Source organism: Myodes glareolus, chromosome 25 (genome assembly GCF_982192425.1).
Source record: "Myodes glareolus chromosome 25, mMyoGla1.1, whole genome shotgun sequence".
Lineage (NCBI taxonomy): Eukaryota > Metazoa > Chordata > Mammalia > Rodentia > Cricetidae > Myodes > Myodes glareolus.
Window position 1 is genome coordinate 31,136,746 of NC_142050.1, and position 21,498 is coordinate 31,158,243.

General features: G+C 37.7%; 1 protein-coding gene across 2 annotated transcripts in view; it reads left to right on the forward strand.

Annotated features, from left to right (window-relative positions):
• Exoc4 (exocyst complex component 4) overlaps positions 1–21,498 on the forward strand; it is a 699,662-nt gene that overhangs the window by 14,711 nt on the left and 663,453 nt on the right. For both annotated transcript variants that reach the window (XM_087901868.1, XM_087901869.1), the window contains exons 2-3: positions 3,459–3,648; positions 13,068–13,262. In XM_087901868.1, the coding sequence (XP_087757994.1) occupies positions 3,459–3,648; positions 13,068–13,262 (385 nt within the window). The remainder of the gene's footprint in view (positions 1–3,458; positions 3,649–13,067; positions 13,263–21,498) is intronic.

Sequence of the window (21,498 nt, forward strand, 5' to 3'; positions counted from 1 at the left end):
CAGCCTGCTCTACAGAGCGAGTTAGCCAGAGAAATCTTGTCCTGACAAAAACCAAACCAAACCAAATCAAACCAGAACAACCAGTGGTGGCGCATGCCTTTAATCCTAGCACCCAGGTGGCAGAGACAAGCAGATCCCTGTGAGTTCTAGGGCACTCTGTGGAGAATGAGTTCTAGGAGAGCCAAAGATGCATAGGAAAACCCTGTATCGAACCCTCTCTCCTCCTTGCCCCTTCTCTCCTGCCCCCTTCAAAGAGAAACGTGTAGGGCTTCATGTTCATCTTTTCATCTTTTTCTTATATTAAAGGTGTGTTTCATCACTACCCAGTGCTTGCGCGCGCTCTCTCTCTCTCTCTTTTTCTCTCTCTCTCTCTTTTTTCTAGGTGAGCTGTCACATGATTAGGGTGAAATTCTCAGTTTATGATTGAGGCAGGAAAAATAGCAACTCATTATGTGCTTACTATGTGACCACTGCATTTGCTTCTGTTTGTACCTTAGGCCTCACATTTATCCCCATGTCCCATGTGCTGGACACAGGGCAATGGGTGATGCGTACATTTCTAGGCTTAGTACTGACATTTCACACATGAAATATGTTTCATCAGCACCGACTGTCTACCAGATCGTAGATCATTTTTTCACTAAAACTGCATTGTAGTACCAGGTGTGGTGGTGCTTGTATGTTAACACTTGGGAGGCAGAGGCAGGAAGATCATAGAGGTCAGCCTTGAAGGCTACACAGTGATTGGTGGGTCAGTTTGAGCTGAATAGCAAGCCACTGTCTTAGAAAATGAAAACAAAAAACTCCCTCAAAACAAAGATAAAAACTGCTCCTAACTAAAACCTGAGAAAAATGTTTAGAATAATTGTGTCTATTTTGTGATATATAATACCTCTTTTTGTTTGGAAGTAGGCTTCAAAGCCCCACACCTTTTCACAGTGACACGGTGGCATATGGAGACTTCCACACTATGAAACCGGGCAGTAGGAATAAGGAGCTCAACCTAGGTAGTTAGAGTTCAGAGATAGGTTTTAATTACTCTGCAGTTGTTTAAAACCTACTCTATAAACAGACCTCCTTCTAGGATCTTTTATTCTTATTGTGTGAGGGGGCAAATTAATCTTTTCAAAGCTCAGCTGCTGCTAGTGTGGAAAGGGGCCAGAGGATAACGCCAGGCTACTCTCCAGCAGGAGTGGGCATGTACTCCATACAGTGCCGAGTAAAGCTGGTTTCTGTCTTTATTATTTTCCTTATCTTACTGCCTTTTTCTTCACTAATTAAAAAAATTATTGTAACAATTTGTATTTTTAGAGTTTTCGAATATGTGTTTGACTAAAGACAAACTGTCATTCATCTCAGGTTCCATCAAAAGGAGGAGGATGGACTTTTAGTGTGAGTCAAGCTTGGCACAGGATATTTCTTATATAAATATTTCCTCTGGATATGAAAATAGGAGAAAAGATCCCCTGTGGAATCAATTTACTCCTAATTTTCATTTTAGTAACCCTTTCTCTTTCCTAAGTAACTCCTAATGATCCAGTAATGCATTGCAGTGACAGATCATGCTGGAGAAGGATGTCCTCCCTGGGCCTGACATTTTCCTTAATGGTAATTCTGACTAGTTAAGGTAAACAGTGTGAGATGTTTGGCATGTTTCTTTCCACAAATGGCAGTGTGTATGTGAGGGGGAAGGAAAACATGGAAAGCATTGTGAAAATGGCAGGCTCATGCTGTGTAGCACTGCGGAAGGGATTGAGTAAAATATCCAGAAACTCTTACCAATGGGACAGTTGATAAATTGAAGGCATTTCTTGATTGTTTTTTAGATTAGCATCCTGGAAGCTTTCAGATTTAAAGAGCAAAGTTATATATCATAAAAACAACAGAGAGACATGCTAAGATACTCGGAACCGGATAGCGAAGGTGATTTTTGTGGCTCTCCCTTTAAGACTAAGTTGATTTACTTTAGTAGTTAAATACTGTGTGCTCTCTACCTGAAAACAGCCTTGGAAATTGTCTGTCTTAGGATCACGAGTTTAAAGATGAGGAAATAGGGTCTGGCTTGGTACTGCCCTTCATAGCTCTCGGTACTGTTTCATTTCATGCAACACTTGATCTCTTGGCGTCCCTAACACATTTACAGAATTCATTTTGGAAGGTACATTGAAGTCACAGACAGGCCTCCTGAATTCTCCTCTAAATTGAAAAAGAAGTTTTATATATTGTGTGGCTCATGAATTAAGACCCCTTGCTCTGAGTGACAGTTTGGAGAAGGCGGTTGTACAGTATTTTGCTCGAAAGTATCTGGAAGTGGGTATGTGATTGATTTGCTGACAGACCATCTCTGAAAGCAGTTCTAATGATGGACTTATAATTGATTGCATCCATCATTGAGAACCTAAAATACCCCCTCCCTAAATTAAAAAAGATAAATGAAATAAACTAGGCTGAATGTATAAGCTGACAAATCTGAGGGAATTTAATGAAACTCTAAATTACCACAGGGAGCAGATAAGAGAAAAAGGTTTCTTTATTATAATACTAAATTAAAAAAAATTATCCAAGAAAGATAATGGAGGAAACAAAGATCTGTGGCCCATGTATCAAACTGAGTTATTGAAAGATTTTTAATAACTGTACCTATCTCATTGTCTGGTTATTGTTGATTCCTATCAATCTTGTTGGTGCTGCTTGAAGAACAGTGAACGCAGGCGCTGTCTTGTAGTGCAGCTTAGGCCACTGCTGCTGTAACGGATTTTAGAATTAACATGACTTTATCCCTAGACTACTGGGGCTTCTGTTACAATTTTAGGCCATTCACATGAGCTCTTTAGAAGGTGGTTCCTTGGTGAGACAAATTTTATCCTCTAGTAGACTTCAGCCACATGTGAAAGAAGGTCATCCAGAGTGATTAAACAATGCTGTTTACTATCTCCCCTAACAAGAAGTCCTGAGGAGAGGGCTACTTCAGGGATGACTCCTTCACGAGGCCCATGACACCGCTGCAGTAACATTTACCTTGCCTTTGCTTCCACAGATGACAGAGTGTCTGAAATCCTCAGTTCTTTTTGTCAGTGTCCTGGGCTGGAAAAGGGACCTTTCTTTAGATGTTCTGTAGGTTTTATTAGTCAAAATTGTAAGAAGAATGGACCTGTTAGGGATTATCATGATTCTTACAAATCAAGAACTACCCAGCTTCCCTCCATATACCTGCTCTCTGATTAAAATAATTTCAGGGGTCAAGAGAATAGATGAAGAATGAACTCTGGCTAGGTATCCTGTGCATGTACTTAGGTGGGTGCTGGAATGAGCTTTGAAAGTCATCTTATATTTTCTGATAACTCTCATCATTTCCTTGTTTGTAGTATGAATGTACTAGTTAGTGTATTGACTGGGTACTGTTCTTCAGATTGTTGTTTTGAAGTTTGACACAGCTTTATAATTTCTGTTTTCACCAGGACTCTGTCTACCAGCGATGATGTTGAAGACAGAGAAAATGAGAAAGGTCGCCTTGAAGAAGCCTATGAGAAGTGCGACCGTGACCTGGATGAATTGATCGTTCAACACTACACAGAATTGACAACAGCCATTCGCACTTACCAGAGTATCACAGAGCGCATCACTAACTCGCGGAATAAAATCAAGCAGGTGAACCTCCTTTCTTCCTGTCTGGCAGTGGTCACCTTCCCTTACAGGTGTGGTTTAGAGCAGTGCCACAGTAGTGTCTAATGGTCCTTGACCATAAAGACTGTTTCTGTAAGTTTGAAAGCTATTGTTTTCTGGGTACCTTGCTTTTAGTGCCTAAAGGACAAAGTGAGTTTCTAAGAGATGCTTTTATATTTGGTCAAAGGGCTGATTTGCTTAAAAAAAAAATAAAAAATAAATAAATAAAGTAAAAAAGGCTACATAGCATCACATCATTTTTGTAGTTCTTAGGTATGTATTTTTATTTTTTTAGTGTGTGTGTATGTATGTGTGTTATGCATGCATGCACAGATGTGTATATGCATGATTGCTTCTGTTATCTCAACAGATTTAAAGTGTGAACTCGGAGCTCCCTGACTCTAAAGACTTTACTGGCATTTTTTATTTTCCCTCAATATTTTTCAAGTAGTGCCTTTCACCTTTAAAAAATAAGTATGAGACATTGCAGAACCCTAACATGTCAGATTCTGAGAGGGCTAGAGATCTCTGCCTTGTAATGTTGGGGTGAGGCATGTAGAGCAACATGCTTGGTCTCCTTTTTGCCAACTGCCTCTCAAGCATCTCTGGTCAGTTATACCCTCTGCAGACTGTGGTTTGGGATTTGCTTTCTGGGCTGTGAGATGTAGAGGACTCCCTAGCTGCTTCTTGCTCAGGAATAGCTGTGCTGATGGCATTGTTCCACTCTTTCTTGTCCTCCAGACCTCTTATTATGATTTTGTAAGCAGTGTGTAAATTAGACTTTGCAGACACTATGGTTGTGAGTTTCAGCCTCTAATCTTAGAGTCCAGCTCTGGAACCAGTAAGCTTTTAGTCTTTTCTGAGGCGATCTCTTTGCATTTTAAAAATAACCTGCCACTTTTGAAAGGAATACTATAACTCTTAGTCTTTAGATGTGGTAGTTTCCTCCTGTGGATTTATCTGTGAAACTGGATGACGCTATAGATGAGTTGTTCTTTTGTAAAACAAACTCTAGTCCGTTTTGACACAGTATAGTATGTTCAAGAGAGGCCAGGAAATGATTGTCTAGCACTGCTGACCTGACTTTCCCTGGGTAATCACAGGAAGGGTGAGGGGGCCTCTGGTTAGTTTGGCTGACTGGAAGGACTTTGTCCTAATCTCCAGGGAGCAGTCAGCTGTCATTACTCTGTTCCTGACACTCAGCATCCAGACAATAGCATCATTGCTGCCAACAGAATGTGTCTGTTTGGTCTTGGTGCTGAAAACAAGAGCCTCATCTTGAGGGTCTTACATTTGTTCTAAAAGCAACACTATTCAATTTACCATTCTTAATTTCGGTATACTAAAGTCAGAGTGAAAGAAATAAAACAAAAGAAGCCTTTGTTATACCAGTTTGCCAGGAAAGTAAATGTCACCTGATTCAGTGTTAGGAATTAGTGCCAGTATTTGGACAAGAAGTGCAGGATGAATGCTATGCAAAAAACACTTTAATAATTGATTAATAAGTAAAGAAAAATGCTGGAAAATGAAAGTAAATTTGTATTCTATATTTTGATAATTTTGTACCATAAGCGGCTGCTTTTTTTAATGACCAAAGAAGCAGTAATGTTGTGTCCCACTCATCTTTCCATGTCGTTTTCCCCCTGCACTTCAGGTTATATATCAAGTGTAGGTATACATTCGTCTTAGGTTCTCTGGGATTGTGAATTGTAGGCTGGTTTTTCTTTACTTTATATCTAAAAGCCACTTATGAGTGAGTACATATGATATTTGTCTTTCTGGGTCTCGGTTACCTCACTCAATATGATGTTTTGTAGATCATTTGCTCGCAAATTTCAAGATGTCATTGTTTTTTTTTTTCCTCTGTGTTGTACTCCATTGTGTAAATGTACCACATTTTCTATATCTATTCTTTGGTCAAGGGGCATTTAGGTTGCTTTTAAGGTTCTGGCTATGACAAATAATGCTGCTATGAATATAGTCGAGCATATGTCCTTGTGTTATGATGGAGCATCCTTTTGGGTATATACCCAAAAGTGGTATTGCTGGGTCTTGAGGAAGGTTGTTTCCTAATCTGAAAAATCACCATACTGATATCAAAAGGGGCTGTACCAGTTTTCACTCCCACCAGCAATGCAGGAGTGTTCCCTTTACCCCACATCTTCTCCAGAATATGTTGTCATTAGTGTTTTTGATCTTGACCATTCTTACAGGTATAAGATGGAATCTCAGTGTTGTTTTGATTTGCATTTCTCTGATGACTAAGGATGTTGAGCATTTCCTTAAGTGTCCTTCAGTTGTTTGAGATTCATCTGTTGAGAGTTCTCTGTTTAGGTCTGTACTCCATTTTTTTTTATTGGATTATGTGATCTTTTGGTGTCCAATATCTTGAGTTCTTTGTGTATTTGGAGATCAGCTCTCTGTCCGATATGGGTTTGATGAAGATATTTTCCCGTTCTGTATGCTGTTGTTTTGTCTTATTTACCATGTCGTTTGCTTTGCAGAAGCGTCTCAGTTTCAGGAGGTTCCATTTATTAATTGTTTTCTCTCAGTGTCTATGTTATATTTAGGAAGTGGTCTCCTGTGCCAATGAGTTCAAGTGTATTTCCCACTTTCTATGAGGTTCAGTGGTTTCAGTGCAGATTTCTTCAAACATATTAAGTAGTCTGTCCGACGTCTATCATAGAAGGGTAGGAAGAGGAGAACATAACATACACTTAGCTTTCTTGTATACGGACACAACATTTTACTTGTTGTTGGATGTTTTCTTGGTATTAGATCCGATACTAAAAACCTGCTTTTCTGTACTATAACTAGAAATAACTATGAATAATTATTCAAGTGATATTGTTAGTGGCCCCATTATTTAGGAATGCAATATTTATTACTTAACATTTACCCAAAATGACTGTTGACTTTTATATGAGAGTATACCTTGAAAGGTAGAATTAGGATGAAGAATAGCCTTAATTAATACAAAGAACATCATAGGAGAACAGTGTGGTGTTTGCAAGATGTTATTTACAGCCTAAATGTTAGTGAAAATTCTTAATGTTTGTATGAAAAAGGAAAGAAAGCCTCAAGTTTCCTGGAATGGGCTTGCTAAACAATTGCCAGTAACAAGAGCTGTAACTTAAATGCAGAACAGTAGTCTTAAATAGTTGTAGGAACCATGAGGTAGTCTTTCCTAAAAGTTCAAGGGTTTCTTGATCTGTGTCTGCATCTAGCAGCTGAAAAGGGATAAATTGCCCTTGGGATGAATTGTGGGGAGGTTTTCTGATAATTTAAAACCGGAGAATGGAAGTTAAAACAGACTAAAGGGGAATCACGGAAAATGAAAATGTGAGGGTAGTTTAACCATGACTGTCGTTTCTCAAGTTTATTCTTTCTGTGAGCTTTTTATAAACTCTATGGGACAAACTTGGGCTCTTCTCACAGGCACATGCATATGCAGACACTTAGATGTAGATTTGCTTCCACTGTCACAAAAGGGAAAGAACAGCATTTTGTATTTGTAAACTAAGTGATATTGATATATTGATTTTTAGTGTCCATTTCCTGCTCAAGAGAGAACTTCTCAGGTTCTTTCTGTCCTGCAGGTGTCCTAAGATGCTTGCACATGTGCTGTGCTTTATTATGGGTGGTAGCACACTCAGAGGAGTTTTCCTTCCTTATTTCTCTTGATTTGAGTTCAGTACTTTTCTGCTTTTGTGTCTTGAAGATTGTGGCCTTCCTGTGTTTCCCTGGACAGCTATCTATCAGCCCCTCTTAAGTGTATGTCTCTGCTATTTCTCTGCCTCTGCTATTCCTCTTACAAAAGCTGAGGCAGGTTTGTATTTCTTAAAGCCTGAGTTAGTTTTCCTTTGTTTGTTCCAAGGTTGGGTTACAAAAATTACTACTTCTCTGCCACCTGTATCATCTCACGTTTCTGTTTTCAATAGCCTCTTGAGCCCTGCTTTTATTTTCTTCTGGTCTGTAATTAGATTGACTTACAGTTCTGTATATTGAGCCTGAAGTTCTTGGTGCTGCTGAACACATGATTTGGAGCAAATGTCAAGTTACTGTAATGCTGAGGAGGCAAAACATGATGCCATGATTTTAACAACTTGGCTTTCCATGAATTTGTTTATGAATGAAGCAGGGTAATATAAGTTTTCAATAGTAATTATCCCTATAAATTAAACGTAACAGGATGACAATACTGTCATCATATTTATAAAAATAGAACATGGATTTGAGAAATAAATGTTTATGTGAGTTTGATACTTTCTTGATAGAGTCTCTGTTTTACATCCCCAATTAAAAGGAATTTGTTTAAATTTATTAATTGACAAATAAAAGTTTTGGACATTTATGGATATACCATGGTATTTTGGAATATGAACACATTGTGGAATGGTGAAATCAAGTTGATATGTGCATCACCTTACCTAGATACCCTTTCTATGTAAAACTAAGTAAAGCTAGTTGCAGTATCTCTTAGCGATTTTAAAGTATAAAACACGTTACTATTAACTTCAGTGAGCATGTTGTACAACAGATCTCTTGGGTTTACTCCTTTTATCTTATTAAGAATTTGTACCCTGTGACTAACATCTCTTCAGTTTCTTCCTCTGATATCTGTCATTTTCTTCTCTTCTGTTTGACTTTTAAATTGCCATATGTAGTGGGTTCATGAGGTATTTTCTTTATATGCTTGGCTTCTTTCTCTCAGCATGATGTCTTTCAGCTTCATCCATGTAGTTGCAAATGTCAGGATTTCCTTCCTTTTAGAAGACGTCATACATTTTAAAAGGATGAATGTTGTGCATATGTGCATTATTGTCTTTATTCATTTGTCTGTTGGACACTTATATTGGTTCTGTGTCTTGGCTTTTGTGAGTAACACTGTATGAACATGGTAGTGCAGATGTCTCTTTGACATACTGATTTTGTTTCCTTTAGATGTACAGATGTTCCTTGATTGATGGTTGGATTATATCTAAGTACTCCTATCATAATTGAAAAATGCCACAAACTAAAAAGTACACTTAATGTATCTTGTTCATTATCTTCCCAGCTTGGCTGTAGTGCACTGTGAAGCATCCTTTGTTTACTCTCCTGATTGTGTGACTCTCTGGGAACTGTAGCTTGTTACTGCTGCCCAGCATTCTTATAGAGTATCATACAACATAATGCTCACCTGGAAAATGATCGCAATTTAAGGGACTGAATAGGTTCCACTTTTTTGTCACTGTGAAGTTGACATCATGAGTTGGAAGCTATCTGAATGGCCAGAAGTAGGATTCTTGGTTCATACTGTTGTTTTATTTATTATTTTAATCAGGAACCTCCATATTCTTTTCTTTCTTTTCCTCTCTCTCTCCCCCTCCACCCTCCCTTCTTCCATCCCTCCTTCCCTCCACACCTCCACACCTCCCCTCCTTTTGTACTATCATCATCATCATCATCATCGTCATCATCATCATCATCATCATCATTTTTGTTTGAGACAGCCATTCTGACTATGTAGCCCTGGCTGTGCTAGAGCTCATTATGTGGATCACAGTGGTCTCAAACTCACAGAGATCTGCCTGCCTCTGCCTCCCAAATGCTAGGATTAAAGGTGTGTTCCCTACCCTGACTTTATATTATTTCCTTTAATGGTTTATTCTTCATCTTCATTGTAATTTAATTTTCAAACAGTAATATGCATGCATTTTGATATTACATGTCAATGAATTTACTGTTTATATATTTGAACTTGTTACTATTATATCAGACAATTCACCCCTGCTATGTAGCCTAGGCTAACTTTCAACTTGGCTATTGTTGTTCAGTCAAACTTAGGCTCCTTCTGCTTCAGCTTTTCTAATACTTTGGTTATACAATGTGCACTGCCATGTGTGGCTTCTGCTTCTTATAGTTAGTTCTCATCCACATACTGCTGTGTACAACTGCTGATAGAAAATCTGTCACTGGATTAGGCTTGCTTGCTGGGAAACTCATACACATGTCCTTATTACAACTGGCTTCTTTTTTTATCACACAGTTTTGATATTCTTCATGTTTTTCTTTTTTGTTGCTGACTGACTCCATTTCCCACTTTTCATGATTTTCTAATCTAAAGTAAGAGACTCAGGATAGTTTGCTGATATGGTGTATTGAAAGAAAGTGGCCTCCAAAGCGAGGCACTTTTATGAAGTGTGAGCTTGTAGGAGGAAGTGTGTCACTGTGGTGGAGGCTTTGAGGTCTCCTTTGCTCAAGCGACACTGAGTGAGACTGTTCACTTCTGTTGCCTGCTTGATCAAGATGTAGCTCTTCCTCCACTCTCAGCTTCTTCTCCAGCTCCATGTCTGCCTACATGTCACCATGACCTGCTAGTGATAACAGATTGAAACTGTAAGCCACCCAATTAAAGTTTTTCTTTATAAGAGTTCCCGTAGTCATATGATATATCTCCACAGCAATAGAAACCATAACTAAGACAGGTAATAAAATTTCTTGTACTTTCTTATGTCTTTTACCATGCTACTTCCCTCTCATTTCCTCCCTGTCCCCTCACCTTTCCTGTGTTACTCCTTTCTCCCTCTCCCTCTAAGAAGGGTCTCAAAGGCCAGACTGCCATCTTCTTCTTGTCCGCTTGACTCTTCCCATTTTGTTGTCTTCATCACTTCATGTAGTTTCTCAGTTTGAGAAACAATACTCTTTGCACTAGGAATTTTTATTTGTTTAAATTTCATTAATACTTTTCTTTGTTATATTATAAAAATAAATTTTCTTTCCTTTAGGCTTCTTCTTTGGTAACTATTGAACACCAGTTCAATCTTCTAATTTTTAAAAATCTTACTCATGTGCACACACTCACACACTTGAAGTATCTTAACTTTTTTATTCATTATTAATTTTATATCATTTAAAAATTTCTAAGAGGTTTTTTATTTTATTGTCATGTTCTGTTTTGTTTCTTTGATGTGATAGCTTTTCTTATTTTTCACTAAGTATATTAATTGTGGTTAAAAAACTATTTTCTGTATAGTTTCTTTTTTAATAGTCCCTTTTAGTCCAATGCTTGTCAATCCTTTTGTTTTTTAATATTTAAACTACAATTTTATTCCTTCTTCTCCTTCCTACCCCTCCCTTGTGTAACATTCCCCTTCTGAAATCACAGCCAGCCTCTTTTTTTTTAACCTTTGTTGTTATATATGCATATAAATATATCAACATATCAGTACAACCTGCTGAATATGTTCAGTTGTTGCCTTATGTATATGGCCAAAGGACTTGACTTTCCGGGATTTTCTTTGGTTGCCTGATGATCCTTGGCTGCCATTTGTATGCAAGGGAGTTAATTGGAAGCTTAAAGCAAATTGAGGACCTGGACTCCCAGTTTCTTCAGTGAAAAGTCAGGTGCCTTTAAACTTGAACCAGATCACTTTCCGAAAGGGAATGGCCTAACTCTTTCTGGTTGGTGCTAGAGGGAAACTGTCACTGTTTTTAGCCTTGAATCATCGACATTGCTAAGGGCTCAGAGGCCCTAAGGATCTTGCTAGTAGGCTTCCCTTAGACTACATCCTCTTGTTTTTCTTTGGTACCTCTCACCCTGCCTTTAGCCATACCTACCATTCCTTGACCCATATCCTTTCCAATTGCCCAGCTTTGACAATTGCTGACAGAAGTACTCACCTGCCCATGTGGCTTGATGGGATGCTGGTCCTTAAGATATTCCTGTGGGGAGTCTGAATTCTCCGCTTAGGCTTTCCACGGTCTGCTGCTGCCCTTCAGTGTAGCCAACACACTCCAGGCTGAGACACTCAGGCTTCCATGGTCTGCTAGCTTCCACCACCCACCTTCTAGCTAGCTTCTCGAATTGTATTGTGATTTTCATGTTACTCTTCCCTCCTCTGTTCTTTTTTTCTCGATGTCATGTTTATAAAGAATCTCTTTGCTTTTACCATGGTAGAATTGCAAGAAGCAATGGTGAGAACTAGTCACCATGACACCACGGACTCATACCACCATGCTTCTCAAAGGATATCACAAATTCCTCTTATCCATGACGACTTTCTTTACATGAGAGTTACATAGAAAACTGACTTAGATGTTATAAAATTATAAAATCAGATTAGTTGTTTTTTCCAAGAGACTTTCTGGCCTTAGCAATCTATTTTCACTTTTTCTATGCTTGTTAGACAAATACTGCAATTTCCTTTTACAGGAATCAAAAGCACAGTGTCAATAGCATGTTCATTCTCAGAATACTCTCACCGAAGAGGAATCTGGTTTTCTGGAGAAATAGACACGCAGACTCCAGGGTGATGCGCAGGCCTCACACTGTTGGCAGTTTGGATCCTATAGGTGTACATGGCTGTCAGAATGTACCAAGTCTCCACTGGACTTGAAGTCACCTCCTGTGAAATAGAGACAAAGCTAAACAAATGTTGAACTCCAAATAGAAGCATATGCTAGGACTGTCAACAGTGTTTGAAAGCAGTTATATAATTTATTGAATGAATTTAAAAATCCCCTCACAAAAACCCAATTATGGCAACATATGCTTCAGTCCTAGTGTTTGGGAGCAGGAGGCAGTAGACTCACCAGGTCAAGACCAGTGGGTTTGAGCCAGCCTGAGCTACGTGAGACCTTATTTTTTTTTAAATTCCTTTTCCATGTTTTAAACATTGAAATTTTTATTGGGTAGAAAATAGAAACTTACTTTTATGATGTGATTGTGATTATTTTCTGTCTCTCAATCCCTTTTATCCCCTAACTTCTCTACGTTTAATCACATTTTGCATGTGCAGCAGTGAGAATGTACAGGTATACAGAATGCTGAATATTGTCTATTTAATATCAAATTTACTGATACTTAAGGTGGGAGGCAAAAAAAATGTCTTTGAGATTATTTCTGCATGTGTTTACTCCTTTTTCCATGTTGGGCCTAATTTTATTGTGGTCATTTGGGAAGAACACTGAGGTTCTTGGTCATAAACATTGGCTGGAATTCTAGAGCTATAAGCATGGACTGTGTGGCCTTCAGCTGCAAGGGGATTTGGGGGAAGGAATACTAGAACTGGACTCTCATACTGATCATTCCTCTGTTTAGGTGAATCTGCATTAGTATGGTGCTTCATATTTTCAGAGTGCCTAATATCCATTGTAATTATTTCTAGATTCACTCAAAGGTATATTAGAAATAGTTTTCTCATTTCATGGGAGAAAAAATAGAAACACAGAGAGGTAGTGATGCATCCAAGTGACCAGAATCAGGATTAGAATTTAGAAAGGGGACAAACCAAGGGGAATAAGTGGGAGGGAATTAGGAATGGTTACACATACAGGACTAGTGGGGAATACTAGCCAGATTGGTGGTTTAGGCTGACAAGATTTTGAATTGACTGACGATCAGATATGTTTTATTGTAGGTAAAAGAGAATCTACTTTCCTGCAAGATGTTGCTGCACTGCAAACGGGATGAACTTCGTAAACTATGGATTGAAGGAATTGAACACAAGCATGTCCTGAACCTGCTGGATGAAATTGAGAACATAAAGCAAGTGCCTCAAAAACTGGAACAGTGCATGGCCAGCAAGCACTACCTTAGTGCCACTGACATGCTGGTAAGATCAGCCTGTGCAAAGATACCAAGTTCTCTTGTCTCTGCATATAGTATGGTACAAACAGGATTGTCAAGCCCTTGCTGGGGAGCCCTAGCAATTAAGAAAATGCCTCACACACATAAACACAGGCCAACTGACCTAGGACATTCTCCAGCTGAGGTTCTCGGTTACAGGGTCACTCCATGTCTGTGTCAAGTTGACACCAGTGTAGAAGAGAACAGTGAAGACAAGCAGAGAGAAAACAGAGGTGGCTTTCCAAGTATGCGTCTGTCCTTTTTAACAGACCATTTACATGAGTCCAGTTTTTTGACCCTAATGCTGCTCAAAGAGCCATGTGTTAAGGGCATGGTCCCCAGTCTGCCTGCAGCACTATTGAGAGGTGGTGGAACCTTGAGGAAGTAGTACCTATGGAAGTTAGACCATTGGAGGCATAACTTTAAAGGACTCCAGTCACTTCCTGACTTTCTTTTTGCTTCCTGGTCACAATAAGTGAGTGACTTCCTCTGCCACATGCTCCCAAGATGGTGAAATACCTTGTCCAAACAACCATGCACCGAAACCTCTTAAACTATAAACCAAAAATAAACCTGATCCTTCTCATGAGCTGATTTATCTCAGGTATTTGTTACATCAAGGAAAAACAAAGTTTAATTTCTACAACTTAAAACAAAGAATTTAATGGAGTTATTTAATTAAGACCTGAGCAAAAATTAGTTAAAGAAATGTCAGTACTCAGTTTAAGCCTTTAAATAAATGAATTAGGCCATAAAAGAATATTCTGATGTCCTAAAATGAACAGAATTAACCTAAATAAGCCCTAACAACCCATTCTAATACATGCCATTTAATTAAAAGCAGACACACACCAAAGCAGTAACTCAGTGATAAAAGTAGCTTTATTTATGTTCCATAAACATATATAAGCTTATCTTTTTGAATAGCCAAATCTTGATAAATTAGCAAAGATATATATAAATCAACACTAATGCTGAAAAGTAAGTTTTGCTGTTGTACAGCCCCGTCATTATGAACTAAGATGTCCCTCTGATAAGATGCTGGGAACAAGCTAGACCTGGCTGTGATCCTGGCTGATCTCAAGGCTAAGACCACAAAACTACAAATCCAAGGTCCACTCAGACTACAGAAAGAGTTTGACACAACCTTGAGAAGTGAGTCAGACCCTGTCTCAGAGAACTGGAATAGATGCCAGGCAGCATTGGCACATGCCTTTAATCCCAGCACATGGGAGACAGAGACAGACAGATCTCTATGAGTTCAAGAACAGCCTGGTCTACAGAATGAGTTCCAGGAAATCCAGGGCTACACAGAGAAACCCTGTCTTGGGGCATAAAAAATTGAAATAGAAAAAGGGCTGAAGACACATAGCTTAGTGGTAAAGGGCAGAGTGCTTACCAATCATGTGCAAGGCCCTGCATTCAATGGCAATAACCAAAAAAACCCACCAACAACCACACACACACAGAACTAAAATAATAACAATAATAATTCTCTTATTACACAGAGACACTCTTATTACACCAATACTCCTTGCACTGTTAAAACTGATGATTCAGTTGACTTATAACCAGTATATGATAATATATTAGAACACTTCTCATTCTTTGGTTACCAAATTCCTTAACACTTCTTACAGTAAACTTCCAGCAAAATTTTTAATGGAAGTGAATAAAATATTTCATCACTGTTCCCACCAAGTCCATCAGAGTTTTCACCAATATAATTTGTAAAGAACTTGACTCCATTGTGGATAATAGAAAAATTCAAATCCAGCACAGCTGATGTCGGGCTTATATAGACTTCTACAGAAATGAAAATAGATATGGTTGTGTGTAAATGGGCAGGAAAATAGAACAACCCTCCAGAAAAGCCACCAGCCCTGGAAAAGTCAGGACCAAGAGGGTGCAAAGTCTGGCTTGACATTTACCACAAATTGCAGCCTGTAGGAACTTCCATTAATTCAATAGGTGTCAGGACACCATGGACTGAGACAGTAAAGACCATGTCACAGAGCACTCCAGCTCTGTAAAGGTATTTCTAAGATGAATATCAAAGAAGTCATTTTTTTCTTACCAGGTGAAAGGAACAAAACAAAGCAAAACAAAACAAAAATGACTTCAAAACCTTTATGGAATGCCTAACCTTACAAATCTTCAGGTCTATGTCACAAAGATTTCATTCTCTAAAATGAGATCCTTGATCATCCTCTGAAGCTAAAAATAATCTCTCATTACCATTTCAACATGATTTTAGTACTGATTTCTTCCCGCTCTATTTCTTGCCTTGGTTCAAAGGGGAGAAAATGTATAGATAATAACCATCCAGCATTTCAAACCCTTCCTCTACTGTTTCTGTTTCACGTTCACACCTGTACCTCCTGACTTGGTCTCCCTTAATGATGTGCGCTAACATGAACCTTTTTTAAAATCTCTCCAAGTTGCTTTTAGTTTTGTTTGTCATAGCAAGAGAAAGCCAACCAAGACAACTATATGTGGGGTTAGAGTTGGATGTTTGTGTTTTGTTGGAAGAGAACAAGGAGTATATAAGCCATATACTTCATCCATTCGGTTGTAGAAGAGAATAACCTATTTATTTATAATCTATTTTACTAATTAATAAAAATCTAAGACCTACACTGAACCAAATAGGTATAGTGATCATCAGTACTAGCTAGAATCTTTGTGTTTGGGGTAAGGGAAGGGGATAAACAGTCCCCTTTCCCAGAAGGTCAATGTGTAAGATACATTGTTCCTTTTCCCCCATTTTAGTTGTTTTTGTATTTTGAATACTAATCCTTTGTTTGCTACATGGGCTATAAATATTGCTTTTCAGTTGGTGTTTATCTTTTTTAGTTTGTTTATGTTAGCTTCTCTTATAACATTCTTAATGCAAAATATCTGAACATTGCTTATTTAAGGTATGTGATTTTAGGGAGAAATTTCTATCCTTTTGTCGTTAAGAGAATTTTTTATTTTGTTCTTTAACCCATCAAAAGTCCATTCTTATTTATGCTATGAGCCAAGGATCTAATTTTACTTTTGCTCTTTGTCCTCTTTTGACTTTGAGTTTATTGAATCCGTCTCTTGATTTATAATACTGTTTGTCACATTCTAAATTTTCTCATATGTATGTATCTCCAGGTCTTCATTTTGTTCAGTTGGTCTTGCCTATTCATGTACAAAAATTATGGCCTTTTAATTATTGTAACTTTGTAATATATCTTGAAAAGCAGTAAAAATGGTCCTTCATTTTGTTCTAAATTGCTTATACTCTTTTTGGTCCTCTCTTCTTTCATGGTAAACTTAGTATTATCAGTTTTGTCAAATATCACAAAAAGATGAAAATAATTTCATTGACTTTAAGGGATTTGTGTGTTAGCAATCTTGTCTTCATATCAGTGAACATGTGCCTATTATGTCCTTTTTTTTAAAAAAAAGATTTATTTATTATGTATACAGTGTTCTGTCTGTCTGTATGTTTGCTGGCCAGAAGAGGGCACCAGATCTCCTTACAGATGGCTGTGAGCCACCATGTGGTTGCTGGGAATTGAACTCAGGACCTCAGGAAGAGTAGTCAGTGCTCTTAACCTCTGAGCCATCTCTCCAGCCCCCTATTATGTCTTTTGATTATGCTTAGCAATATATTTCTTACAAGTATTACACAACACACACACACACACACACACACACACACACACATACACACATACACACACGTATATTACATGTATAATGGAATATATTCCATGAAATTTAAAATCCCTGAGCCTTAGGTACAGAAGCTGTGTTGTGGATATATCAATTGGGACTGGGCTCCACACAGTTTCTCCACTTTGATGGGTTGCAGCTTTCTCTAAAGGTCTTAGTCTATTTTTGTGCATCAGAAGATAGCCTTCAAAAGTAATTTCTCTGCCTTTACTCTGTGATTCCAGAGATGCAACAACAAATGCCTTTATCTCATGAACCATTTTGTTGTCTTTATTTTTATTTTTTTATTAATTGACTATGTATTTTCCTAGAGTGATTCCCAATACTGTCTTCTTAGACTTGGCTTAAATTTTACTCAGTTTTCTGAATATCTCGGATACTACATGCTTTTCTTTATGTTTTCATAAGTGACATGAATGTCATTATCATATAATTGCTTTTATTTATGTGGTAGATCATTGATTATGGAGTTTATATCTTACCCATTTTTGGTTGCCACTTCCTACCAAAGTGATGTTCTTAGAGTCAGAGTTAACAAATCATTATCCAGGTAGTTAACTACGTGATAGATTTTAATACATAGAGGAAATGACATTTCTTAAAGGTATTTTTTTCCAGGAACTGTGCTTTATTTCCCCCGATTGGTGAATTTATTTTTATTTTTATTTTGGCAAGTTACTCAGATTCCTAACCTTTTGTAATATTTAAATTAGCAAAAACAACTTCATCAGAGCTAATATGGCTATTCACCTACTTTGTGCTGATATTAAGTATGGGAAGTGGATCTACTTCTTTCACTCTTACAGCTGGGATAGATGGGTTTCTGGTCTCATTTCTATTTTATAGAAGAGGTAATTGTGCTTGATTCAGGAATCTGGTTTACCCAAATGTACAATTTGTCTATCTGTCCACAAAAGGTTGGAAATATTCTTCAACAGTCTTGTGTGTATAAGAGTGTAGTATAAGGTCTGCAACTACTGTTTTACTGGTCCGCATATGAAAAACAATTACATTTCCTTTCTCCATGGTTTTGTGCTGTTACAAATAAAATGTACTTAAGGAAAATGCAGGGTCCATAAGGAAATCTTCACTAAAATGCATCAGAGGAAAGTAAAGACAAACCATCCAGTCTTTCAAGCCCCACTGCTTTCCTTGGATTTGTTTGACAGAAGACTTTGCATTTTCATTTTAAGGCAGGTGCAGATACAGATATGTAGTAATTTGATCCCCTCCGCAGTATAGGTTAATAAACCCACAGTAAATAAATCAGTGGTGACCCATGGCTCTTGCCACCTCCTGCTATTCCTCTTTTAAAATTTGACCTGCCTTCTAGCTGTAGGCTTGGCTTCTAGTTGGAATTTCATTTCTCCTTTTGATATGATAACCAGACTATTTCATAAAATAATTAAATTGTCATGACAGGTAATGTCTGCAAATAGGCCCATCCTTTTGTTCCTTCTTTAAAGTAAACAGTTACTGTTGGCTTATGAAAAGGTAAAAATGATCCAACAAGAAGCCACATAGAAATCAGTGGCTTGATTAATATTGTAGCCTGTAGCTTTGTGATATGTATGGTTTAAATTAGACCTTTGCAGTATTGTGCTGGGTTGATGCAAGCACATTAATGACATAATTTCTGGTTGCTGCATCACATTTCTGCAGTCTGTCCTTTGTATTCCACTCACATTAATTGAAGTAATTTTGCCAGTGAAGCGTGTTTCAAACCTCTGCATTTAAATTGAAATTTTAATTCCCTTATTGTCTTGAAAAGACGGCTGAAGATGCCTTGTTACAGGTTTCATTATCACTCAAAACACTCCAGCTGCTGGTTTTAATGTACAATGACTGATTAATTCTAGAAACAATTATTAATATAAGAAAAGCAGTTTCTTCCCAGTGGCATGAGTAGCCAGGAAGTTATTTCATGAGAGTTAATATTTTTATAAACTTTTTTTTTTCCCAGGGAGAATTTGTGTGTAGAAGTCTGCATCATATGAAAATTGCAGGGAGCGCTTTGAAAACCACTTACCCAAGTTCTGATTTATCAGCCATAGAAGTCAATTCATAATTGCATTCAATCAGTAGAAGCCAAACCAGTGTGAGTCGTTTAGAAGCACTTTAGCTGACAGTCACACAAGGCTTGTGACTAAAATAAATTTTCATTTCTAAGCCTGTCTGAGATTGTAGAGATTTTGAATGTCTTTTTAATCATTTTGTCTTTATTTTATGTCTTTACAAAAAGAATTCATAGCTATATAGTTAAATGAGGATTATTATGATGATTATAATAACATATTTATGTAGTTCTCTTTTCCCCAAAGGATTTTGGGGTACCATTCTATGAGCGTTGTGTAATGGAGTTATTTTCTTTATACTTTGAAAATATGACCTTATCTGAGATAGGCAGCTACTTAATTGAGTAGTTTTCTAGAATCCTGTAATAAAAAATAGTAGTATTTTTAGTTCATATGATTTTTTGAACTTGTTTAATGATATTGAGAGCTGTATCTGACAACATGGAAGGCCTAGACTTGATTCTCTTAGCTTTGACTCTTAACAGCAGTATGATTTGTGGCCAGTCATTTACCTTTACTAACTGTGTGAGTTAAGAATGCTACTATATACCTTTGAGGTTTTTTGAAAGATTTAAAGTAATCACAAGTGCACCTTATAAATTCTTTAAATGTTGATAGTTATTCAGTCTTTAAACTGGTAGTGTAGGAAAGGGTATGTTATAATCTCAAAATTTGGTCTAGAGGTGGACTTATTCTGAGTTGGTAGTAAGTTGAAGTAGGGCTAGATTAAGTGTTTTTCACCTTTTTAGTCAACATGAATATTACCTGAATGCAAGACTAGCTCATTATTCTAATCGTACATTTTTATTTGGTGTGATAATTTGAAACATTATCCAGTGTAATTAGCTTCTCTATATTTCTTGTTGATCCCATAGCCCACTAGTCTGACTAGGCTGTTTCACAAGATCGTTTTTTAAAGTTCTATATTTTTATGTTTGGCTTAGTCTACTGTTAAGACTTTCAACTGAATTTTTAACTTTTATTTATGTGGTTGCCATTTAAGATTTCTATTTGGTTCTTTTCCAAGATTTCTTTCTGCTGAATATGTCATTTATGAATTGTTTTTCTAATTTTGTTCAATCTTTTGGTTTTTTTTTTTTTTTTTGGTTTTTCTTGACAGGTTTTTTTCTGTGCAACAGCCCTAACTATTCTGGAACTAGCTCTGTATAGCAGGTTGGTCTCGAACTCACAGAGATCTACCAGCTTCTGCCTCCTGGGTACTGACAAGTACCTCTTTCCAACTTTTTTTTGGTATCTTTTTAATCCTCACTGATTTTCCATGTTCTCATTAAAAAAAGTAGGTATTTCTTCAGTATCATTTTCTTTGTCTTTTTTTTTTTAAAAAAACTTTATTAACTTTATTTCATGCACATTGGTATAACAATGTCAGATTCTCTGGAACTGGAGTTACAGACAGCTGTGAGCTGCCGTGTGGGTGCTGGGAATTGAACCCGGGTCCCCTGGAGGAGCAGTCAGTGCTCTTAACCACTGAGCCATCTCACCAGTCCCTATCATTTTCTTTGAAATTTGTTGATAGTTTTTGTTTTCTTTGAAGGCATCTGTTACTTTGTCTTTTCACATTTCCTATGATTCTACACTGATATTTTCACATTTGCTATACTGTCTTTTGTATAAGGTGGCTTCTATTATAAGTAGCTTTCTTCAAATTTTATGTCTTGTGGTATTTGGTTGGCTTTGGTGTCAGTCGGGCACCATAATGTAATCTTGGTAAAGCATCTTTGGCTGTAACTAATGGTTTTAAGTGCAGTGTGTGTTGTAATAGGTTAGACAGACCCACTATTTGGAGCGGCCATGTTGGGTGGTAAAATCAGTAGTTGGGGTTGGGTGCCTCTTTATGGCCACTCCAGTGGTGGGAGTGGTGTTTGGGGAGTGTGCTAATGTTTCCTCGGGCACTGCTGTGTCAGCTCTGCTCTTGTCAAGGCCTCTGGCACCCATCCGCCCAGTAGGGATGGGGCCCTGCAGCACTGCGCCCTCAGACCCAGTGCAGGTTCAGCAGCAGCTTGCTGTGTGTGGGGGTGGTGATGGGAAATAAAGCACTCTATGTCAGTCACGGTGCTGGTGCCAGAGAGTTTGTCCCTAGGGACTGCACTCCTGCCATCAGCAGTGGCTCGGCTAGCTTCTACTTCCTAGTCAAAGGGGTTCTTCAGAAAGCAGTTCTAGTATTCCTTAACACATGCTCAGATGGGTGATCAACATCAAAAGTTCTAGGCCATATTTCTGGGATTTGGCATGGATGGAATTCAGGTTCTCTGTCATTAATTCCTCATTCAGCCTATAGCAAATAAATTTTCATGGGAAATTCATCACAACTACATGTTTAATCGTGTAGTTGTAAGCAGTAGGTAACTAAATATGCTAACCTGTTAGTCATTATCATTAGATATAAACCAGTTTCAGGATTGGAAATGGCTTATT